Genomic DNA, 18,697 nt, shown 5'->3' on the forward strand with positions numbered 1-18,697 from the left:
GCAGCGTCAGATGTGGATAAGACACAGGCCCCGGCCCCGGCGGTGCCCCCGGCGCAGGCGGATTCGAAGGCTTCGAGGGCGGCATGCCTGGCGGGTTCGCCTTTGGCGGGATGCCCGGCGGCGGGGGAACCCGCACATTCCATTTCTCGACTGGTCCTGGCGGCGGCGGCGGGTTCCGCTTCAGCTCGGCGGATGATATTTTCCGGAACTTTGCGAAGGCGAGTGGCGGTGGAATGGGCGGTGGAATGGAAGATGATGATCTGTTCAATATCCTCAGCGGGGGGCTAGGTGGTGGTCGTGGGTTCAGGGCGAGCCGCGGCGCTGGTGGTGCTGGTGCCGGTGCGGGCGGTGCGGGAGCGGGAGGATTCCAGCAGGCGCACCGGGCGCCAACGCCCGAGCCGACGGTCGTGGAGAAGGAGCTACCGCTGACGTTAGAGGAGATTTTCAAGGGGACGACGAAGAAGGTGACGGTGAAGAGCAAGACGTTCGATGCGAGCGGGAAGCGGACCGTCCAGGACGTGACGCTGGAGGCCAATATCAAGCCCGGTCTGCGGACGGGCTCGAAGATCAAGTACCGCGGTGTCGGGGACCAGGAAGAGGGTGGACGCCAGGATGTCCATCTCATTGTGACAGAGGTAAGTCCTTGCAAGCCCACATCCAAAAAGTCCGGATAATGCTAACGGCTGCGGATAGAAACCACACCCCAACTTCAAACGCCAGGGCGACAACCTCATCACAACCGTCGATCTCTCTCTCAAGGATGCCCTGACAGGCTGGGAACGCATCGTGCGCACCATCGACGGCAAATCCATCCGTGTCTCCAAGCCCGGTCCCACACAACCCGGCCACGAAGAGAAGTTCCCGGGCCTGGGCATGACGATATCAAAGAAACCGAGCGAGCGGGGCGATCTCATCGTCCGGGTGAACGTCAAGTTCCCGGCCACTCTGACGGCCTCGCAGAAGGATATCCTCAAGGATGTTTTGCCATGATTTGATTTGACTACACGATAAGCATTAATGGCGTTTGGGAGTAGATGGGAACAACTGGCCTGTTTATGATGATATGAATTCCTTTGGTGGTACTCTGTCGAAGAGTTGAACAAAATTTTATCCATCTTCATAATCTCAATGTAATTTTTTCCCCCCAAATGTTGAAGGGTAGTCTGATATAGAAATATAATACCACTAGGCTAAAAATGTGTCCGGACGATGTACTCGTCAGTCTAGGGCCTCATATCCATAATCATAGTGGTATCTTATTCCAACATGACCATATCTGGTCGTTGTAAAGTACATCACCAAGTCTCGAAACTCGGGGTGCCGGAGTAGAACCAGCAGCCTTCCAATGGAATACTGTTTGTTGTAGGAACGAAAATTGGTTTCACCCATTTTTCAAATGATATTTGAACACGCACTTCTCGATTCTCTTAAGGTCCTTGTCGCGGTTGGTGGTAGTGTCGTAGATAATTGCTATGAAAGATGACGCTGATGTTACGATCCTAACGCAGCCTTTTTCTGCCACTCCATTAAGGTAGTCCAATAGAGCTTTCATCGCAGCGTGTCGGTTCGCGGTGCTCTTCTTAAGAGCCACCCATAGAGCAGTTCCTTGGGAGGTCAGTACTGTTTTTTCAATCTCAGACATCCTTACGTTGAATGAGGCCTTTACTGCTAAACCTGGGGTCATGAGGGGTTCTGAACCTGGCCCATGGACTGAGTCCTCTGCTTCCCAGCAGGGCCCTCACCCGAGTCGCTAGCCTCGTTGTCGCTTTCGCTGTCGGTAGTGCTAGGCGGACCTTGATCCAGATGAGTTGTCAGATCGGGTTCGTCAATATCCATAAGTCCATTCTCCTCCATGGGGGTTGGCTGTAACTTGTGGATTTCAATTACTGCGTGGATGAGTTCCCATATACCTTCACACCTCGGGTAGCCAGCCCACCGTCTTCCTGCCTGAGGCATCATCACGTGATCCACGCCTCAGGCTCCAGTGGATGCCTCAGGTTACATTGTGATGCCTGAGGCATCCACACAAGACGCCGCAGTTGCCCTTGTATCGACACTCCCCCTCAATCGTGGCGTGATGTAGTGTCCTGGCCGGAGGGAGTGGACAGTTAGCACAGGGACTCTATCTAGGTAGATATATACATGCTTATACAGTTTTCTCTCCGTCAATCTTTTCCAGTCGGTCGTGGTCCTTTACCATCATTGTATAAGGGTGCAGTGTTGGATGGACCCTCTACGCCGTAATGTACAATATATTGTACTTTTGCTTGGCCACTCGTTCACAGTTGCGATCCCCAGAAACCGTCTCCAGGGCTTCAGCATGTCGGGAGTATCCCCATACGGATTTGGGGCATCGTCTCGCAGGCGCGGAGTGATGTGCTTGCGGGCATTTTCCTCACAACGTACGCGATCCGTAGAGTAGGGGTAAATGGTGTCGCTATGCTTTCCTTGGTGCATTGATACAGCCCAAATGTGCCATTCCGTTCTTCATCGTCGATATTCTTGATGTCCACTGGGCAGTTACGGAGGCCTGCGCGTGATCTGTATCTTGATCCGATGCTTGACCGCGGCCTCGCTGAGATGGTTTCAAGGTGTTGACACCTACTATCCAGCAGGGTTCCTGTACAGGACAAGACCTTGTTGGAATATATAATAATCTATTCCTCAATGCGACCTTGTCCGAGCGTATCAGTGGTCGCGATGACGGGGTTGGCCTTGGGCTGGTCGCTCGCAATATTGGCGATAGAGGATGGAGGCGATGGTTAGTCAAGAACACTTGGGGATTGCAACACAGGCCTGGGGAAATAGTCAAGTCCCTCATCTGAGTCTCCATCCGACTCATCATCCTCCAGGTCCTTCGGTTCTACACCACCCCTTGATGCAAGCACACGATTCAGGATCCACTGGAGAAGGATCCGGGTATCTGGGAGGGGATAATTCTCGGGATCATGGGTCTCAAGCGTGATCAGGTCACCAGAGAGGAGTGGATGATCGTCGTGGACCCTCTGGTCTTGGTCTGTTTGATATTAAGGGCGACAAGGTAGAGTGCATTAATGACATGTTTGCGCTCATGGTCAATGCTGGCTGCCTCCTGGACAAATTCAGGTAATTCTTCAAGGATGTTGCTGATATCACGCTTCAGATCTTCCGCCACCGATGGTCTGCCGAAATTGGCCTTGAGATAGTCGTTGGTACTGAGGATTTCAGTGAGTCGCTCCTGTACGATTTCTTTGTCCTTGGTAGAGCCGGGCTGTGGAAAGCTCGACCAGATCGTTGCGATCCCTGCTCGTTTTGGAAGAGGCTGCATGGTTATAGCGACGATGAACGGCTCAACGATATTACAGTCATCGATGTCGCCTTGCTTTATATGGATTCAAGGGACTGAGCCCTGAGGCATCATTATCTGTGATAGCCAGGAAAGTGAGGTTGATTGGCTGGGCGGAGACTGTTCTACCTCGACCCAGAGAACGTATGCAAGCACAATGCTTGCCAGCTGCTTCATATGGCCAGCGCTGTCTATCCTGAAGGGACCATAGGTATGGAGCTCCGAGAACCTCTTTGATGCGTCTTTGTTCTGTAGATATCAAAGGTAGTGGCGGTCAAAGGTGCCAAAGGTGAGGAAGACCTCGTCACGGTCCTCTGACACCATGAAAATGCTAGAGCATGACTGTATGTCAGTGTGATGATCTCACAAGTATTGATGATGAATGATGAAAACTCACCCTCCAGCCTTGACAGTCTCAGGGTGATGTCTCTGCATCAGCCAAGCATGTCCACCAATAACCTCAGCATTCTTGCCCTCACATATTGGGCAATGAGGATTTGTTGAAGTTCGTTGAGAAAGATTGTGTCCATTTCCACAAGAAGCTTGAGCGACTCCCAACCGGGAATCTCGTGGAAGAGGATTGACTCAGTGGCGTAGTCACCAGAGCTCGTAATGTCCATTTCTTCCATCCTCTATAACGTTAGAAAATAAATAGTCATGCCTCGGATACTCTCGACCAAATCCGCACTATGTGTGAAAAATTCCCATTGCCCATGACAGTGTGCCCAGAGACTTAGGATCCTAGCCCAACCATTTTCAGGTCACACGAGCGAGCCAGAGTCGCCTTCTTGAACAACTGGGGCTCAAGTCTTCAAACAAGCATGTTGGGTCCTGGTTATTTACTTTCTTGTACCGTAAACGCGAATGACAGCCACCAACACCTCTTCGAAGAACACTTGAAGCGCTGCCCCCCTGCTGGCGTAACCCTCATGTGTCTGTCGGCGCAAAAGGAATCATAGCTAGATGTTGTCTTCTACAGACCAGTTCGTCAGCGAAGCAACACCAAAACAAGGTCAGTGCGATAGACGTACCGCAGCCTCCTTCTTGGAACCGTGCCACTTCCGGTGTGCCAACTCTGCGTGGTCGAAGGCCTCACACAGGGTTATCCCCGCCTCGTGGGATCGAGAAGGACAATACACGATCGCTGGCTTCGAGTGAGGGAAACGAACAACCTCTTTTTCAGCCGCTTTGATAGCACCGGCACGGTCTGGGATGTGGATGGACATTGCGACGTCGGAAAACAAAAGCGGCGCCATGGGCCGTTACCGCGCTGGCAGTGATTGCATGGGGGTTTTGATACAGCCCCAACGCACTGGACCTGTAAGGCTTCCCAGTTCACCATCCGAGCCAGGTTGAAGCTTCTATCAGGGTTGTAAGTCGCCCGCCAGGCTGGCTCTCTTACGGCCGCCAGCCCGCCGAGCGCCTCCATTGCTCTGGATGGCTCCCCTTCGAAGTTGGTGACATCCATCGCAAACTCAGCCCACTCATCCGGAGCTTGGTCTGGCGGGGGTGGGGGGGGGCACAGAGGTCGTATCAGGCGTCGTGAGCGTTGCCTAACATCCCCGTGGATGTCTCATCAGGGTCAGCAAAATCCGTGGAAACTAAGTATTGCACATACTGCGATACAGGTCGCGTTTCTACACGAACACTGAGCACATAGGATCGACTTTTTGGCGTCGAAAACGCAGCTGATTTCGAACGGAGCACCACCGTGTGGATCGAAGTTCTTCGTAGTTGTACGCAGACAATGCATACACCAGACGAGCTGAGGAATCTGTATTCCTCGAAGTCAATTTTGATGTTTCCGGTACTGATAAGTCTGTTGCTTGATGCTTAACTGCCCTGGTCGGCTTGGCTGTCATGTGTCTGGTTGTGGGGTGCGATGGAGGTCCTGCCGGGATGCCTGGCGCATGATCATGTGCTTCTCCTCTTGCCCGTCATGGTTGATGAGTTGAAAGCCACACATATAGGTACCAGCACACAGATAAAGTTGGCGTAGACTAAAATTTACCTCCAATACTGTTGGTAGAATGAAGTGGCCGGCTGCAATCTAGGAACGGTGTTTGCAAGTTGGTGATGGCTGCATCTTCGAGGTACAGCTGGCCGTTGAGCCGATGGACTTCACAGAAGAAGAAGGTCATTGCAGAATGAGCAACTGCTTTGCTGATTGAGGTTCTGCGATGATAGCGCCTACCATGGCGGCAATGTCTGTGAAGGAAGTACGGGTCGCTAGCAGGTCGAAGGCGCGTGGCTGCTCTAAGAGCAGCTTGCTGGCTGGCGGAAGCAGATTTTGTCAAAGTCATGACACCTTTCTAGTCCGGTGGTTTGATATTCAGGAGATTTGGCCGCATGGACGACGCCAACAATCCGCTGGGCTTCGCCCAGGAGCGCAGGAGTTGCGCGGTATTTCACTGAACAGGGAATCTTTCTTGTATGCCTTAGTTCTTGCCAAGGTTCTTTGCAGTGCAATCGCTGGCTTGCCCCAGGGGTAGGTGGTAAGGTCTTCTTCAATTCGCAGTTTTGTAATGCCGAATCCTTTCAAGGCAGTCGGCCAAGCCGTTCTGTCGACGTCGACATAGTCTGGCAACTTGTGTTTCTCAATCAGATCTTCGTCAGGCGGAGGTAGACCATTTGCGTCCCAGGGAACTTTCTGCGCCGTCAGCAACTGGAGCCGAAAGGATGAAGGTCGGACAAGTTCTTGCAGTCTGGCAAGGTGCCAGACTTACTAAACACTGTAGGTCCAGTGGCCACTCGATAAAACAAAGATCATAACGACGTTAATTACAGTTTGCGCATGGCAAACCGGAGGCTGGCCCAGTGTGCCTGCAGGCACCTGTAGCAAAAGGACTTTGCGGGAGGAGGCAGAGCAGGATTCCCACTGCTGCATTTGATAGGTACCGCAAACGCACATAATGCCATCTTGAGCTTCGTGGTTCAAAGAGTTGGACTCGCTACGGCTCATCAAAGATGCGAAGGCCCCATCAGTCCACGCCTCTGATTCTTGCGGGCCGAATTCGCCCTGGTAGACTCGCTCGGAGGGCTGCAGCTGCGAAGTTAAGGATAGGGATCCACTGATCCCAGTCATCTTGGTAGTAGTTGACGAACGGACGCAATCGCTGTGCGATATACTGGTTCATCACCTCTGTCTGTCCATTCGTCTGCGGGTGGACGCCCTGGTAGAGAAGAGATTGTGTGGTGGCAACCGGACCCATAATCCGGGGGCACGAAGACACATTTTGCTCATGTGTTCTTTGCTATAAAACCTCTTGAGATATAGGCCAAAGTGGGTTCATGGTCCAGCGTACTATCCGGTTCTTGTGGCAGCGGATACTTTAAGATGGATGGATGTGTATGCAGAACCACAGGCGCAAGGGAACTGACCGAGGACAACCTGTAAAAGAGAGATGAAAGGGCAGCAAAGCAAGGCCAAGGTGGTGGCCGAAGCCTGCGCTGCGAGCACAGGATTTAAAGGCGTCAGTGGTTGGTTATAACATATCGTAGGGGACTTTGAACCCAGGCAGCCTGATCATCAAGCAGAGTACTCTCTGTCATTGTGACTTGGTGCCCAGTTATCACCCGGACGCGTCTTTCTGGTGGGACTGGCTTCGCACCGTCAACCCATCTGAGTCTTTCCAAATATTCTCCATCCCACCATCTCCGTGCGCCATGTTCGTATAGGCTGCGTCTTTTATCAATTGAAGACCGCATCAACACCCAGCGTCTACCCACCTCTCTGTCATCATCTTGCAGGGGCGCCTGGAAAGGAGCCCTGAGAGCTCGGATTGCACTAGGGTATAGATCTTTGAGGACTTGGACTCCCTGAGAACCTCACCCTGACGCTCGAGATCTTGAGCTATTTCCGCTTAGCTCCATGGTGTTCTTAATAATGTTCCTGGTCGAGAATGAGGGCCAGGATTGCTCGCATGCGTGCCGCTTCGCTTCTCAAGAGCGAGGATGACTTGAAAGTTTCCATGGCTGATGGTTGTTCATGAGAACAGGCATTCGCCGGCCGTAACGCCGGGCTATCGTTCGTCTCAGCCTGTCAAGGGGGGCATCTGGTTGGGTTGCTGGCGTAGCTGATCGATTGTTTGCCTTGTGACAGGTCTTGGAACGTTCGGAGGGACAAGCTGCCATTTCTCGGACCTGATCTCCTTGATGACCGCTTTTATTGAGACGAGAATGACGATTCTGGTGTCCCCGGAGGGATTTTGAAACCACCAAGTGCACGAGGAATATTTGTGACTGCTCAGTTCGATTGTTGTCAGTGAGCTGGATTGATGCTCTCATGTTCTGATGTGATACACAGACACAGCAGACCCATACTTCGCGCCCATGAATGGTGAGACTTGTGTCGTTTCCATGCACGGCGTGTAGACTTGATAAACCTTTCCGGAACGCAAGCTTTCTCCCTCCAACCCCGACCCCAGTATTCGAGCGTCAATCTCGAACCCAGCTTTGTCAATGATCAGGAAATCGTTTTATGTTAATTTGCGGGAGTCGTTCTTTATCTGCTGGCTCGTCTCCCTTGATGGTGCTCGCCGCACCAGTCTGTCCAGCCTCGGATGTTGTGGCTCTAAGAGCTGGCAATGGCCCTAACTCACCCCAAAACTCGGGACAAAACGTACTACTTGGAGCCAAGGCAGTTGAGACTGAACACCCCGGCAGGCTCGCATGATGTTTGCCATCAGGTTCCGGGGCTCCTCAAGCTGTATAAGTTAGCATCTATTTTGGCAATTATCGGATCTGTGTACCTAGTACTCACTCTCTCTAGGATGTCTATTTCTGCCGCCGGCGTGCGGCGGAGATCTTGGTTTCTATTACGGGCCTCTTGGACCCCGGCCCCTGCGACCACCACCCTGGCCCCAACCGCCACGGCCGCCACGACCACCGTTGCTGCCCGCCAACTAGAGGTTAAATGCTTTCCTCTACGGCAGCAGCACCGGTATCAGCAGCAATGTTGTAGGCCTTGCATGCCACTTCCCTGGTAGGTACCAGACGGGCTTGACTGATAGTCACCCTTCTCGCCGAGGAAGATGTCTGTCAAGACATGGGTTTGATCATCCGAAGCCGCCGTACCTGACTGGCTCTGTTGCTGAGATTCCAGAAACGCAATAATAGTGGAAACAGACTGGCGGCGTGCTGGAAATATGTACGATTATCCCATAATTGCTGTCAAGCGGGAGATTCGGCACCGGTCTCAACACTCGATGTTGCAGGAGTGATATAGTCTGCATGACAGAAGCTGCACCGTGTTTTTGTACAAGAGAAGATCTACCTTGATATCAGCAACTCAAGGAACACGCAAGTCAGGTACTACGAGGAGATGTGCGAACAAGAATGGTACGAGTGACATTGGGAAGCCTGACAGTCAACTTACCCCATGGCATGTTGTTCGTCTCGCCGTCGTCAGCAAACCATGATAATCATATTCAATATGCATCATGGACGTCAAACAGAGGAACAGGAAGAGCCTTCACTGTTATGATTTGCATCTGATTCCCCATGATACGTTCAATAACGCATTCAGTGCCTTGGGCAAGTGCACGGAAACCGTTCATGGTTGCGGAGATAGATGGATCGTCAACATTTTTTGTTGATTCTGAGCGTCGCAATCGAATTGCCGAATGCTCAGTCATGACCTGCAAGGGAGACAGCACGCAAGACGTAGTTTGGAAGATGAACTGATGGTGGAGCACTGGTGCAACATTTCCGCGTGACAATGGGTGGATAATTGGTCCAAGAGCGACTCAACCTCATAGAATGACTCCTAGAGATTTCAGTGCCGAAGGTTACCTGCGTTTAGTGGCGTATGTACCGTTCCTCTAGGCCCTAAATAGACACAGCCGGGGTGACGGCGGTTAGCTAACGCATGTGAGTTTGCATTATCAGTCCGCCAGGGCTCATATGTCTGCATCTTTAGGAATGTATCTGTGGGCACAGAGTCCCTACATCTTCTTAAGCCGGCCCTCCGATACGGTGCCTGCTGGAGGCGGGGGTGGGCCAGGATTAACGGGCCCCTGGGAACAGTCAGTCGCGGCGGGCTCGCGGAGAGAAACAATGTCAAATTTCGCTGGCCAGTTCTTCTGCCACCGAGCAGCAGTGAGTCATCCACAAGTAAATACAGCCTTTCAAGAAAGAGCTCAAATCATTCAAGATGTGGCCATGGACTGAACAGGTGATAGGGCTGGGGCAACCTTTGGTTTGGACACTCTCTCTGTTCCAGAAGAATGCGAGGAGTTTCCACCCATGAAGGATGTCGTATGGGTCTAGGGTGACAGGGTCCGCCTCCAAGTTGGTGCCAGGGAACAAAGCCGGTTTGGCACGCATCAGCTGCACCACGTACCAAAGGACTGTGACTTCAGGAAGCCCAGCCAGCGGCACGCCGAGCACCCCAGCCTGGGGCTGGGTTGGGGCCATGATGGCCGGCAGGATGTTTGCATCGCGGGCCCAGTCCACAACATTATTCCTCCCTGCGTTGGGTTTGCCATCCTGGCCATAATTCTTTTCGCGGTGCTCAATGTATCAAGTGATGATATATTTGGTCGCGGTGTCATTATTGATCAGGTCCCACACTGCCACCGAATTCGGCAGCTTGAAACAACCCGCCAGACGCGGGGCGCTCCCTTCGAGATTCTGAACAAACGCTTTGTCGTAATCAACACCAGGGATTCTACACGGAGCGGTGACGTTAGAGGCCATGGTTCCTGGAAAAGCCACATGGTTAGCCATCACTTGCATGTAAAAGAACAATGCATATTCATTTCGGTGCCGGCCCAAATCCAGACCATCCGGTGCCCATGATTTCGGTCCCGGCCAAAGCTGGGCCCGAGATGTGACTTAGCAGTCAGGAATCAGTCCTGTGGCGGGCTATATAGGCGACAATGTGGATCAGAAATGCAGTCTGGGAAATACGGCTTTGTCTGCTGCCACCTTACTTCAGCAACCAAGTCCATCTTTCCTGGGGGGGGGTGTCCTTACCTGGCCATAGCCATCATTATTTATAGATTCCTGAAATAACCAGCAGCCGGTGTACGGGTCCACCTGTGTATTTCAGCGCTTGTCATCTACAATTCCGCGGCATCGCCGCTGCGAGCAGGCCCGCTGAACGAAGTCCACTGGGGGCTCGGTGCCGTGGTTGTGGGTTGAACCTCGACCCTGCCATTCGTATTGATTCCACTCATTGTTCCTGCTTCCTGAAAGAGCAAATGGCTTCCAAGTTGCAGAAGACTTCATACCAGATGCGGAACCACGCGGCAACGGTGGAGGGCGTCGTTGAGCGCGAAATACGACGAACTTGGGGACTTCTTTCTTGAATATCGTAAAAAGAAGGCGGAACCACTGGGCAACAATGTGGGGGTTATCCCGAAGATTTTCCCTTGCAAGACGTATCCGTGTTCTGCCATCCCCATCGCGCCAGATTTCGTAGTTTGGAAGATGCTCCATCAGATCTGACCAGTGTAGATCTGCTGCGGATAGGGTGAGGAACAGATTTGCAGGGCCTAAGTTCTGGGCGAAAGCTTCTAGCTGCCGACGACGGCCTCCCCAAAAAGGACGAGTGCCACGTAACTTTAAGTTACCGGAGAATGCTGTGATGGAGTAGATCAAATGGTGGTTCGGTCCTCCACAGGATAGAGATATTTTGCGATAACACTTCTCTGTCCCACAAGCACTGAGACCTCTTGACAAGTGCTCGCTGTGCTCTTTCCAATACTCCATATCCAGATCTTTTGATCATATTGTCTGTTGCTATATTAAGGCCAATAACAAAGACTGGCTGGCCGTACTCACCCCCTCGGCAATCCCCTTGGAAGGGCTAGCTATCTCTGTGTCATCCACGTGTAAGATGGCCAATCCCGTCAGATCCTTATCCCGGTTGCTTGGCGTCGTAAATTTTTGCGGTGAATGATGCTTGTGAAATTACAATCCGGTTGCAACCCCATCCCATGTGCTCATCCAGGTAGGTTGGATCGCCACTGTCCAACCCGGATCGGGGTCTAAAACCCCAGCATACCACTGTATGATGGCCGACAAGTCCAAAGCGTTTCCGGCAGCTCCCGCGGCGACCTACTCAGAACCATCATTAGCATGTTGATGCAATAGCAAAGCTGTTGAAACATACCGGCTCACACAACACATGGCGACTATTGCACTGGCGACACTTCATCGAAGTGCTGTCCTCGATACGACAGTTCACAAAAAAGGGGCGAGGTTCATTAGGATCCCAGTTCTTTGCAGAGGTAAGGAGACACGGCATGCACCAAAATTTGCATGCCAGCAACGAATCACTGGGCTGGCCAGGAGTTAACGCCGCCATTCCGACACTGAGAAGTTTGATGATACAAATAAGAAAGCAGGACTTGGGGTAGAGCAAGGGAAACACGTATGCAAAGGCAATATCCGATTAGTTCTTTCATGGCAGTATGTCGATTCATGATGCTTCGCTCAAGGTACACCCAAAAAAAAGCCATACGTTGCAAGCAGCAGTGAAACCTGCCATGGATGGCTCATTGAGACCCACGACACGGCCGCCATCTGCTGAATCGCAGCCTTCCACTGCGCTGCACTCCATATATTGATGGGGAGACCGTCGTTTATCTCATCAACTCGGTAGGAGAGTACATGATCTCTTCGTATCCGCACTGGTCCCTCAGTAATTGCTTGAATATTCCTTATCAAGGTCATTGATGCCAATGGTGTCGGTTAGTTCTCCAGTCATCGTGCATTGAAATAGCCTGAAGGGGCCGCCTGCTCGTATGGGTTAGACTCTAATGACCACCCGGCGGTTAGGGGGGCCTGAGTCATTTGCACCCAGACTAGATACTCGACTGCGCTCTTGTGGCTTCAAGATTTCGAATCGCGATGAGGGTAAGCAAGAGTTTGATCATCACCTCAATCACCACCGGTCCGTATACGGTATCGTAATCCAGACCGTGGGATGGTTTCAAGCCTCTGCTTTTGGTCTGTTTGATATAAAGGGCGATAAGGTAGAGTGAGCTGGGTGTTGTACACCTCAGAAGACAATAAGTCGACGTCCGAGTCGGAGTCACTGCGTAGACCATGATGTTATCTGAACATCATTTGTGAATTGTGGTCTCGAGTGGTGGGAAACGGCTTATCGAACAAATCCCCCAAATGGAGGTATGCAGCCACATAAGAGGCAGAAAAAGGTCGCAAGCTGGCTTTACCTCAAGGATTGAGAGGACCTCTTTGATTGTCCCCAGTATGGCTGGGATTCACGAGAGGATACATGGAGTATCAGGGCTAATGGCCGACTCAAATTAGTATACAACAACAACTGTAGGGGCAACGAGTCACTTACATTGTCATCATTAGTAAATAAAGGAGATGGATATAGAAATGGCCAAAGTCCTCATCTTTAGGTTCATGGCCACCTAGTGGTGACTCGCCATCATCAGAGTCCTCGGACCATAGGGCCTCCAGCACAAAGGAACGATTCATTGATCTCCTCAAGATGAGGAAGACCGTGAAAAACATCTGACTTGGAGCAGTCACAATCACCGAAGTAGTTGACGGAACATTGGCAGTGGTAGAAGAAACGTGAGAGGTTATGTCAATCAACACATCATCAGTCTCCTCAAGGTAAGCATTCGGAGTATCAGATTTGACGTTTCATGTGTTGCAGACTTCATTAGAGCTATTTATGACATGCTCAGGCAACGTCCATAGCTGGATAAAGTTCATCTCTTGATGAAAGCTCCTTGAGCTAATCCAGTATAATAGAGTCTCCTCATGCTGATCAGTAAACGCTTTAGCATGCTCACGTATGTGCCGGATGAGATCACTGGATTGACACACGTATGGTCTCCAATAATTAGGTGGATCAGCATCGGTGACAAATACAAGATAACCGCCCCTTCTCGGGCTGAGAACCAACAGGGACGAACACAGCGGCAACACATGCGACAGTCAGCGGTACTGGTGACGGCGGGGTAGCTGTCTCGATGAAGATACATGACACACGCGGCACCAAAAGCTTCTTGAATCCATTGATTCTCGTGAGGGGCAGGGGCCACGAGGAAGGCGAAGGCTGTCCGCGCATGATATGGTCCAGACTAAGCAGAGAGTTAGCATGATTGGGGGTTTTGAGAGGGAAGAGAAGAGCTGGACTTACTCTATGCGTGTGATTCTCGTGCCCTCTAGCGCTTGAATCCGTGGCTTTAGTTTTCTCAGATGTCCTCATGTGGCTTAGGGAGACCACCTTCATCCCAGTTTGCATGACGTTCTGCAGCCCATTCTCTGAGCAAGGCGAGTCGTCAGGGTATTCAATGGATTGTCCTTTTTGTGGAGATGTGTGATTGGCGAATCTTTGGGGTTAAGTTCAACAAGTAAACTCTTGACATGATCAAGCTGCTCTCTCAAACACACGCCCGTTCGTTAGGTCAAACTCCGAGACGTCGTTTCCTTCTGGGAGGTTCCCACTATCTGGGCTGGCTGGCATGGAGATAAAATCATTAACATCAAAAGAGCTTCAGCTAGACTTGCTGTTTTCGCTTGAAGGCGAATGATATCTCCATCCTGCTTGAAACCTTCTGTCTGAAGCCAGAACCGAAGGCTGGGGCTCAGGATGTCTATCGTAGTGATTAGCCTCCCTAGCTTCGCGGAGCACTGGTGCAGGGCTGGGCGAGTGAATAGAGGTCGCTGTGTCTTCTTCCGGGGCCGGCTTCACGTGAGCATAGTAGTAAGGTATCGCAAGAGCATCGCCAGCGGCGCAGCGAAGGGGCCCGCAGGGGCAGGCGCGGCCGCAGGGGGCGGAGGAGGCGACGCAGAAGGCGGAGCCGGCGCAGGCGGGCGGACGGACGCAGGCGCACTGCCACGAGGCAACGGGCCGCCGTCGGCGCGGACCCGAGCCTTAAAAGCCCAGGCCGCGGCGACGACGGCCGCCAAAGACGCTGCTTTGGCGGCACTGGCAGTAGGGGCACGATCGGCGGCGTGGGAGAGCAGAACCACACGGCGTGCCAACGGCAAAGCCGTGGCTGGAAACTGCCGAGGAGCAAGTCAGCAGATGCGTCAGACGAGAAACACTGAAAGTCAACATACCGACAGGCACGGCTGGTGCATGTTGGCGCAGCGGGAGCACTTCCTCCCCGAAGGAGAGTACCCATCGCAGGGAGGAAGCACCCCCGCTGCGCGAACGGTTGGTGCTTGCAAGCACCGGTAGCAAAAGAGCGCAGGGGCCGGAAGGCTAGGCGCAGGAGGCGGGGGAGGCTGCGGCGGTTGAACGCGGGGGCCGCACGGCGACCGCGACCAGCACGGCGACCAGCACGAGCACCGCGACGAGGGGGGTAGGTCATCTCCCTCGCCTCCATCGTAGTCCAGATCGAGGACCCATCCATCTTCGAACTCTGGCTTCAAGAGAAATGTTTTCATAGCCATTTGTGAAGGATCCTGGTCTTCTGAGGCCACTGACGTTGTCGGTAATAGTGGTATTACCAGTAGTTTCCACGCCACCCTCGTCGTCGCCGATGACTACTAGAGAAGTATGGTCGTTACCAGCTGTGACCGTCGACTCTTGCTGATGAGTGGTCTCGCACGCGATCTCTTGGGCGTTGTAGTCGTCGACATAACTGGCTTGACCTGTCGATGTCATCATTAGCCCTGTCATGCAGCAATTCAAATGAGTCAATACCGAGTCAAAGAATCACAAAGGTTAAGAATCCATGTCGGCAACCGAAACAATCCATATAGCAGATTCATCTCCGTAAGGGATGTCCAGTTCATGGTCCTCTAATATGTCGGAGGAACCACGCAGGACCGTAGGTTGAAAGTAACCCATATTGGCAGCCAAAATCATCCATGTAGCGGGCGAGTTGCACTGCAACATTGTAATCAGCCAGGCCCTGCCGCAAGGAGTGGAAATACATACCTGATTTTCCAATAGAGAACACTCCCCCGGATGAGTTGCTTCTCCGCAAAAGTCCAGGGAGTCTTTCTCTTCGATCACTCGAATCCTATGGTATCGGGTCCATAATAATGCCCAATGTCTGTCTCGGGGGCCCTCGATCCTGACCTCCATTCTGGCTCGCCCGAACCGATCCTGGCAGTCTTTCCCTGTTTCTCTAGAACCGGTTTGATTAGCGTATGACTCCAATGTACATATCAATGTCCTACCAATGATTTGGTTGGATGTTTGTTGCGGTCCCCAATATGGTCGATTCCCTGGACGAAATTATCCAAATTCGAGAGATGCCATGAACTGTGATCTGAGGAAGGAGAAGGAGTTGCTCGAGACTCAGATAGGGGCGACGACCAGATGGATGACCAAACGCCGAGGCCGTACGGGTCGAGGTGCGTTCATTCAGATGGGTCCACGGATGAAAAGGAGAGTATAGCACTCGCAACTGATGGAGACTGATCTCAATTGAAACAAATTCGGTGTACGAACCAAGGAAACCCATGCAGAACCTGATCATTCAGGAAGCCAAATTAGATCAAAAGGCTGGCGAGATCAAAATTGAGAAAGGTTTATAGACAAGCCATCGTCACAAAATATAGTGATGAGTGTAAAGCAAGGCAGAGGATGAAAGAGGGATGAGATGAGGGATGGAGGAGGAGAGTGCTGAGGGTATATTTATGCTAGTGAAGTCTGCAACTAAGGTGCAGTGAATACCCAGTGGTGAATGGCCTAGAATCACATTTAATGGCCTCATCTGTACATTTTTATTAGAAGATGTATTCACTCTGCTTAATTACTCAGATGTCTCTAGAGAGTGAATAGCATGACTGGGCGGCTACATCCTAAGATTGAACCAACAGCATCTGCCTCATCTGCATGAGTATAAACTAAATAGACTTAGTGACAATGAAGCATGGTATATACAAGAAAAAGTGGATAATAAGGTCAGATGAAAGATGCTCAAAGCCAGCAAACAGACATCCCTGTAATGCAAACGATCGACCTAACCACCATAACCTTTGGCAAATCATACATCAAACCTGGACGCTGGACCCATCATTCTTCTTGCAGGAACATGCGCTTGCCCCCGCGGCTATCTGCGAAGGAGTTCTGGCGTAGCTAGGAGGGACATCCAACGCCGGATTACGAGCAAAGAAATTTCGAGGGCGAAGGAGCACCGTCATGGGCTCCGCAGGCATGATGGGGTAGTCTTCAGGAGACGGGAAGTGAGTGAGACCGAATGTGTGCCAGAGGACGATATCCGTGTTGTCAATTGAGCAGTTGGGGCCCGCTGCCTCAATCCATGCTGGCAGACCTTCAGAGGGCTCACCGGAAGTCTGCGGGACATGGCGGCCTGCAGGGTGGACCTGATCGTCGGAGTCTGGCAAAGACTATTAGTTTGGCTGATCGCACAAAGACGCAAAGGGCTACTTACATTGGGTGACATGCACAGCGTGTCTGGCAAAGCCGGCGCGCTTCCAGACCAACCCGCCCTCCTTGGGAAGCAGTGGGGGAACCTCTCGGCTGACGAGCTTGTAGCAGACCGGCTTCTTGCTGTGGGGGTTCAGCTTGTTTGTGTTCGCCATCTCCCAGGTTCTAGAGGTGGCGCCGTTGTAATCCGACATGGCCTCCAGGGGCGTGGTGAACTTGGTCTTCTTGGCGTAGAAGGCGTTGCCGTACTTGTTCTCCGCACTTCCGACCTCTCCGGGGCCTCGTTCTGCATCCACCTGGAAGACAGTGTTGTTTGGACCGTCAATGTTGGGATCGATGCGCAGACAGAATAAGTGCTGGTGGTTATGGGCGTTGACGCCGGGGTAGACCTCGGTACCCCAGCCCTTGGTGTCCTCTCCGGGGTTCATGGCGTAGGTGTTAAGAATTCCGGTTAGTTTGATATCAAGCTGGACGGTGCCGTCTTGGTGGAAGATCCAGTAAACGCAGTACTCGTAGTTGGCGGCGGTGAAAATGTGGGAGATGATGAGCTTGCGTCCACGGGTGACGATGATGGACTCGTCCCGGAAGTCGGTGTGCTTGAAAAGGATACCGGCATCTTCCTCGTGAATGCAGATAGCGTTCTTTACGATGGTGCTGGCACCGGCACGGTTGACAAAGGCAGCATCCATGTAGTGGATAGCACCTTTGCAGTCACATCCGAGCGACAAGCTGTTGGTCATGTATCCACCGCCGTACTCGCCCAGGTCGAATGCGTGTTTGCGTTGATGGGGATGCTCGGGGTTACCGTATGGGACAACCATTTCCGCCAACGAGAGACGGTAGAAGACTGGTCGAACATCTCCCTTGTCATTGAAAGTGATGTTGTTGAGCACAATGCCTTCACGATAATTGAAGCCAACGTGGATACTCCAGTTCTGCCACTGGATGGTGCGTCCGTCCAGCTTGAAAGATACACCCTCCGGCTGAGTGATATGGATTGGCTTAATGTCTGTCCGGTAGCCGCCATCCTTCTCGATTGACGCTGGGTGGTAGTTATTCGCCGGGGCCCTACTGATGGGTCGTCGTACTGGTGGGATATCGATGTGGATGATCTTCTTGGTCTCCGCATTGTAGATCGGACAAAAGTCCAGGGGGAATGTGTACTGGGAGTCGTCGACATGGGGGCGATAGTACATCAGCGCCTGCTGCAGACGGACATCGCTCCCAAAGCGCTCATCATAGCCAATGGTCCAAGCTATACCATAATCAGAAACACTCAATCAGCAAGCCAGATCACGGAATTATAACTCACGATCGCAGTAAATCTTGTGCATATCCTCCTTCGGAATCCCCAGAATCCCACACTGCTCAATTACCTTGGGATCCTTCCGAACAATATGCTCAACCTCCTGCAAATCCTCCATCGTAATAAGCGGCTGCACACCCGGCGCATGCTTCCACGAGACGATCTTCTTCTGATCCAGATCGACAATGCCATCGAAGACCTTACCGCCAGGCGCGATTGCAACGACATCAGCAGCACGCGCAGGACGGGGCGCATTCTTGGGATCCGCGAGCCAGGCCATCATCTCCGCCTTCCGAGGCTCATACAGAGTCACCGCGTTGAAATTGACCTTGCCATGTTCCTTGCGGATGATGGCGACTACCGTGTCGATTTCTGTTGTTGAAAGAGGGTCAAAGGGATGAGGTGGGGGAGAAGAAGCGCTGACCTGGTAGGTCAGCTGCTGAAGGCGCTCAAGGACCATACTATGTGGTAATGAGGATGTTCAGGATAAAAGCAAAAGAGTATGGCCGTCGATACCCCTCGGATGAGAAGATATATCTGTTGTCAAGATGCGTGAATGAGAGACTAAGAACAAAGATCCTCTCCAGGAGGCCAGCAAGGGGCAAGGCCAAATATAAACCGCAACCGTGCAGTCATGATTGCATTGACACCTACGCAAGCAACTATCATCCTCGACCACGGATCTTGCGATAGGCTGATGGATGATAGCTGCTCGTGAAGA

General features: G+C 52.1%; 4 protein-coding genes across 4 annotated transcripts; 1 reads left to right on the plus strand and 3 right to left on the minus strand.

The window, feature by feature from the left end:
• Positions 1–57: 57 nt before the first annotated feature.
• CDV56_100030 (putative DnaJ domain protein Psi) lies at positions 58–990 on the plus strand (the record flags this gene model as incomplete). Its single annotated transcript, XM_026753649.1, has 2 exons — positions 58–635; positions 694–990. Coding segments are annotated over 2 exons (875 nt in total), but the record flags the coding sequence as incomplete, so codon positions are not given.
• Positions 991–2,762: 1,772 nt separating this feature from the next.
• CDV56_100601 (uncharacterized protein) lies at positions 2,763–3,307 on the minus strand (the record flags this gene model as incomplete). The annotated part of the gene is made up of 2 exons (XM_026754220.1): positions 2,763–3,005; positions 3,059–3,307. 2 exons carry the CDS (start codon positions 3,305–3,307, stop codon positions 2,763–2,765), a joined length of 492 nt encoding a protein of 163 aa, XP_026613332.1.
• A 276-nt stretch (positions 3,308–3,583) lies between these two features.
• Positions 3,584–4,581, minus strand: CDV56_100753 (uncharacterized protein; the record flags this gene model as incomplete). Its single annotated transcript, XM_026754372.1, has 4 exons — positions 3,584–3,656; positions 3,723–3,754; positions 3,805–3,957; positions 4,357–4,581. 4 exons carry the CDS (start codon positions 4,579–4,581, stop codon positions 3,584–3,586), a joined length of 483 nt encoding a protein of 160 aa, XP_026613333.1.
• Positions 4,582–5,462: 881 nt separating this feature from the next.
• On the minus strand, positions 5,463–18,436 carry CDV56_101037 (peroxisomal copper amine oxidase; the record flags this gene model as incomplete). Its single annotated transcript, XM_026754656.1, has 17 exons — positions 5,463–5,599; positions 5,690–6,030; positions 6,235–6,371; positions 7,927–8,031; positions 8,088–8,218; positions 9,520–9,838; positions 9,899–9,995; positions 10,394–10,511; positions 10,561–10,824; positions 13,263–13,398; positions 13,458–13,582; positions 14,155–14,326; positions 14,384–14,692; positions 14,754–14,920; positions 16,315–16,620; positions 16,675–17,925; positions 17,983–18,436. 17 exons carry the CDS (start codon positions 18,434–18,436, stop codon positions 5,463–5,465), a joined length of 4,569 nt encoding a protein of 1,522 aa, XP_026613334.1.
• Between the last annotated feature and the right edge of the window lie 261 nt (positions 18,437–18,697).

This window comes from Aspergillus thermomutatus (genome assembly GCF_002237265.1).
Source record: "Aspergillus thermomutatus strain HMR AF 39 chromosome Unknown NODE_131, whole genome shotgun sequence".
Classification (NCBI taxonomy): Eukaryota; Fungi; Ascomycota; class Eurotiomycetes; order Eurotiales; family Aspergillaceae; genus Aspergillus; species Aspergillus thermomutatus.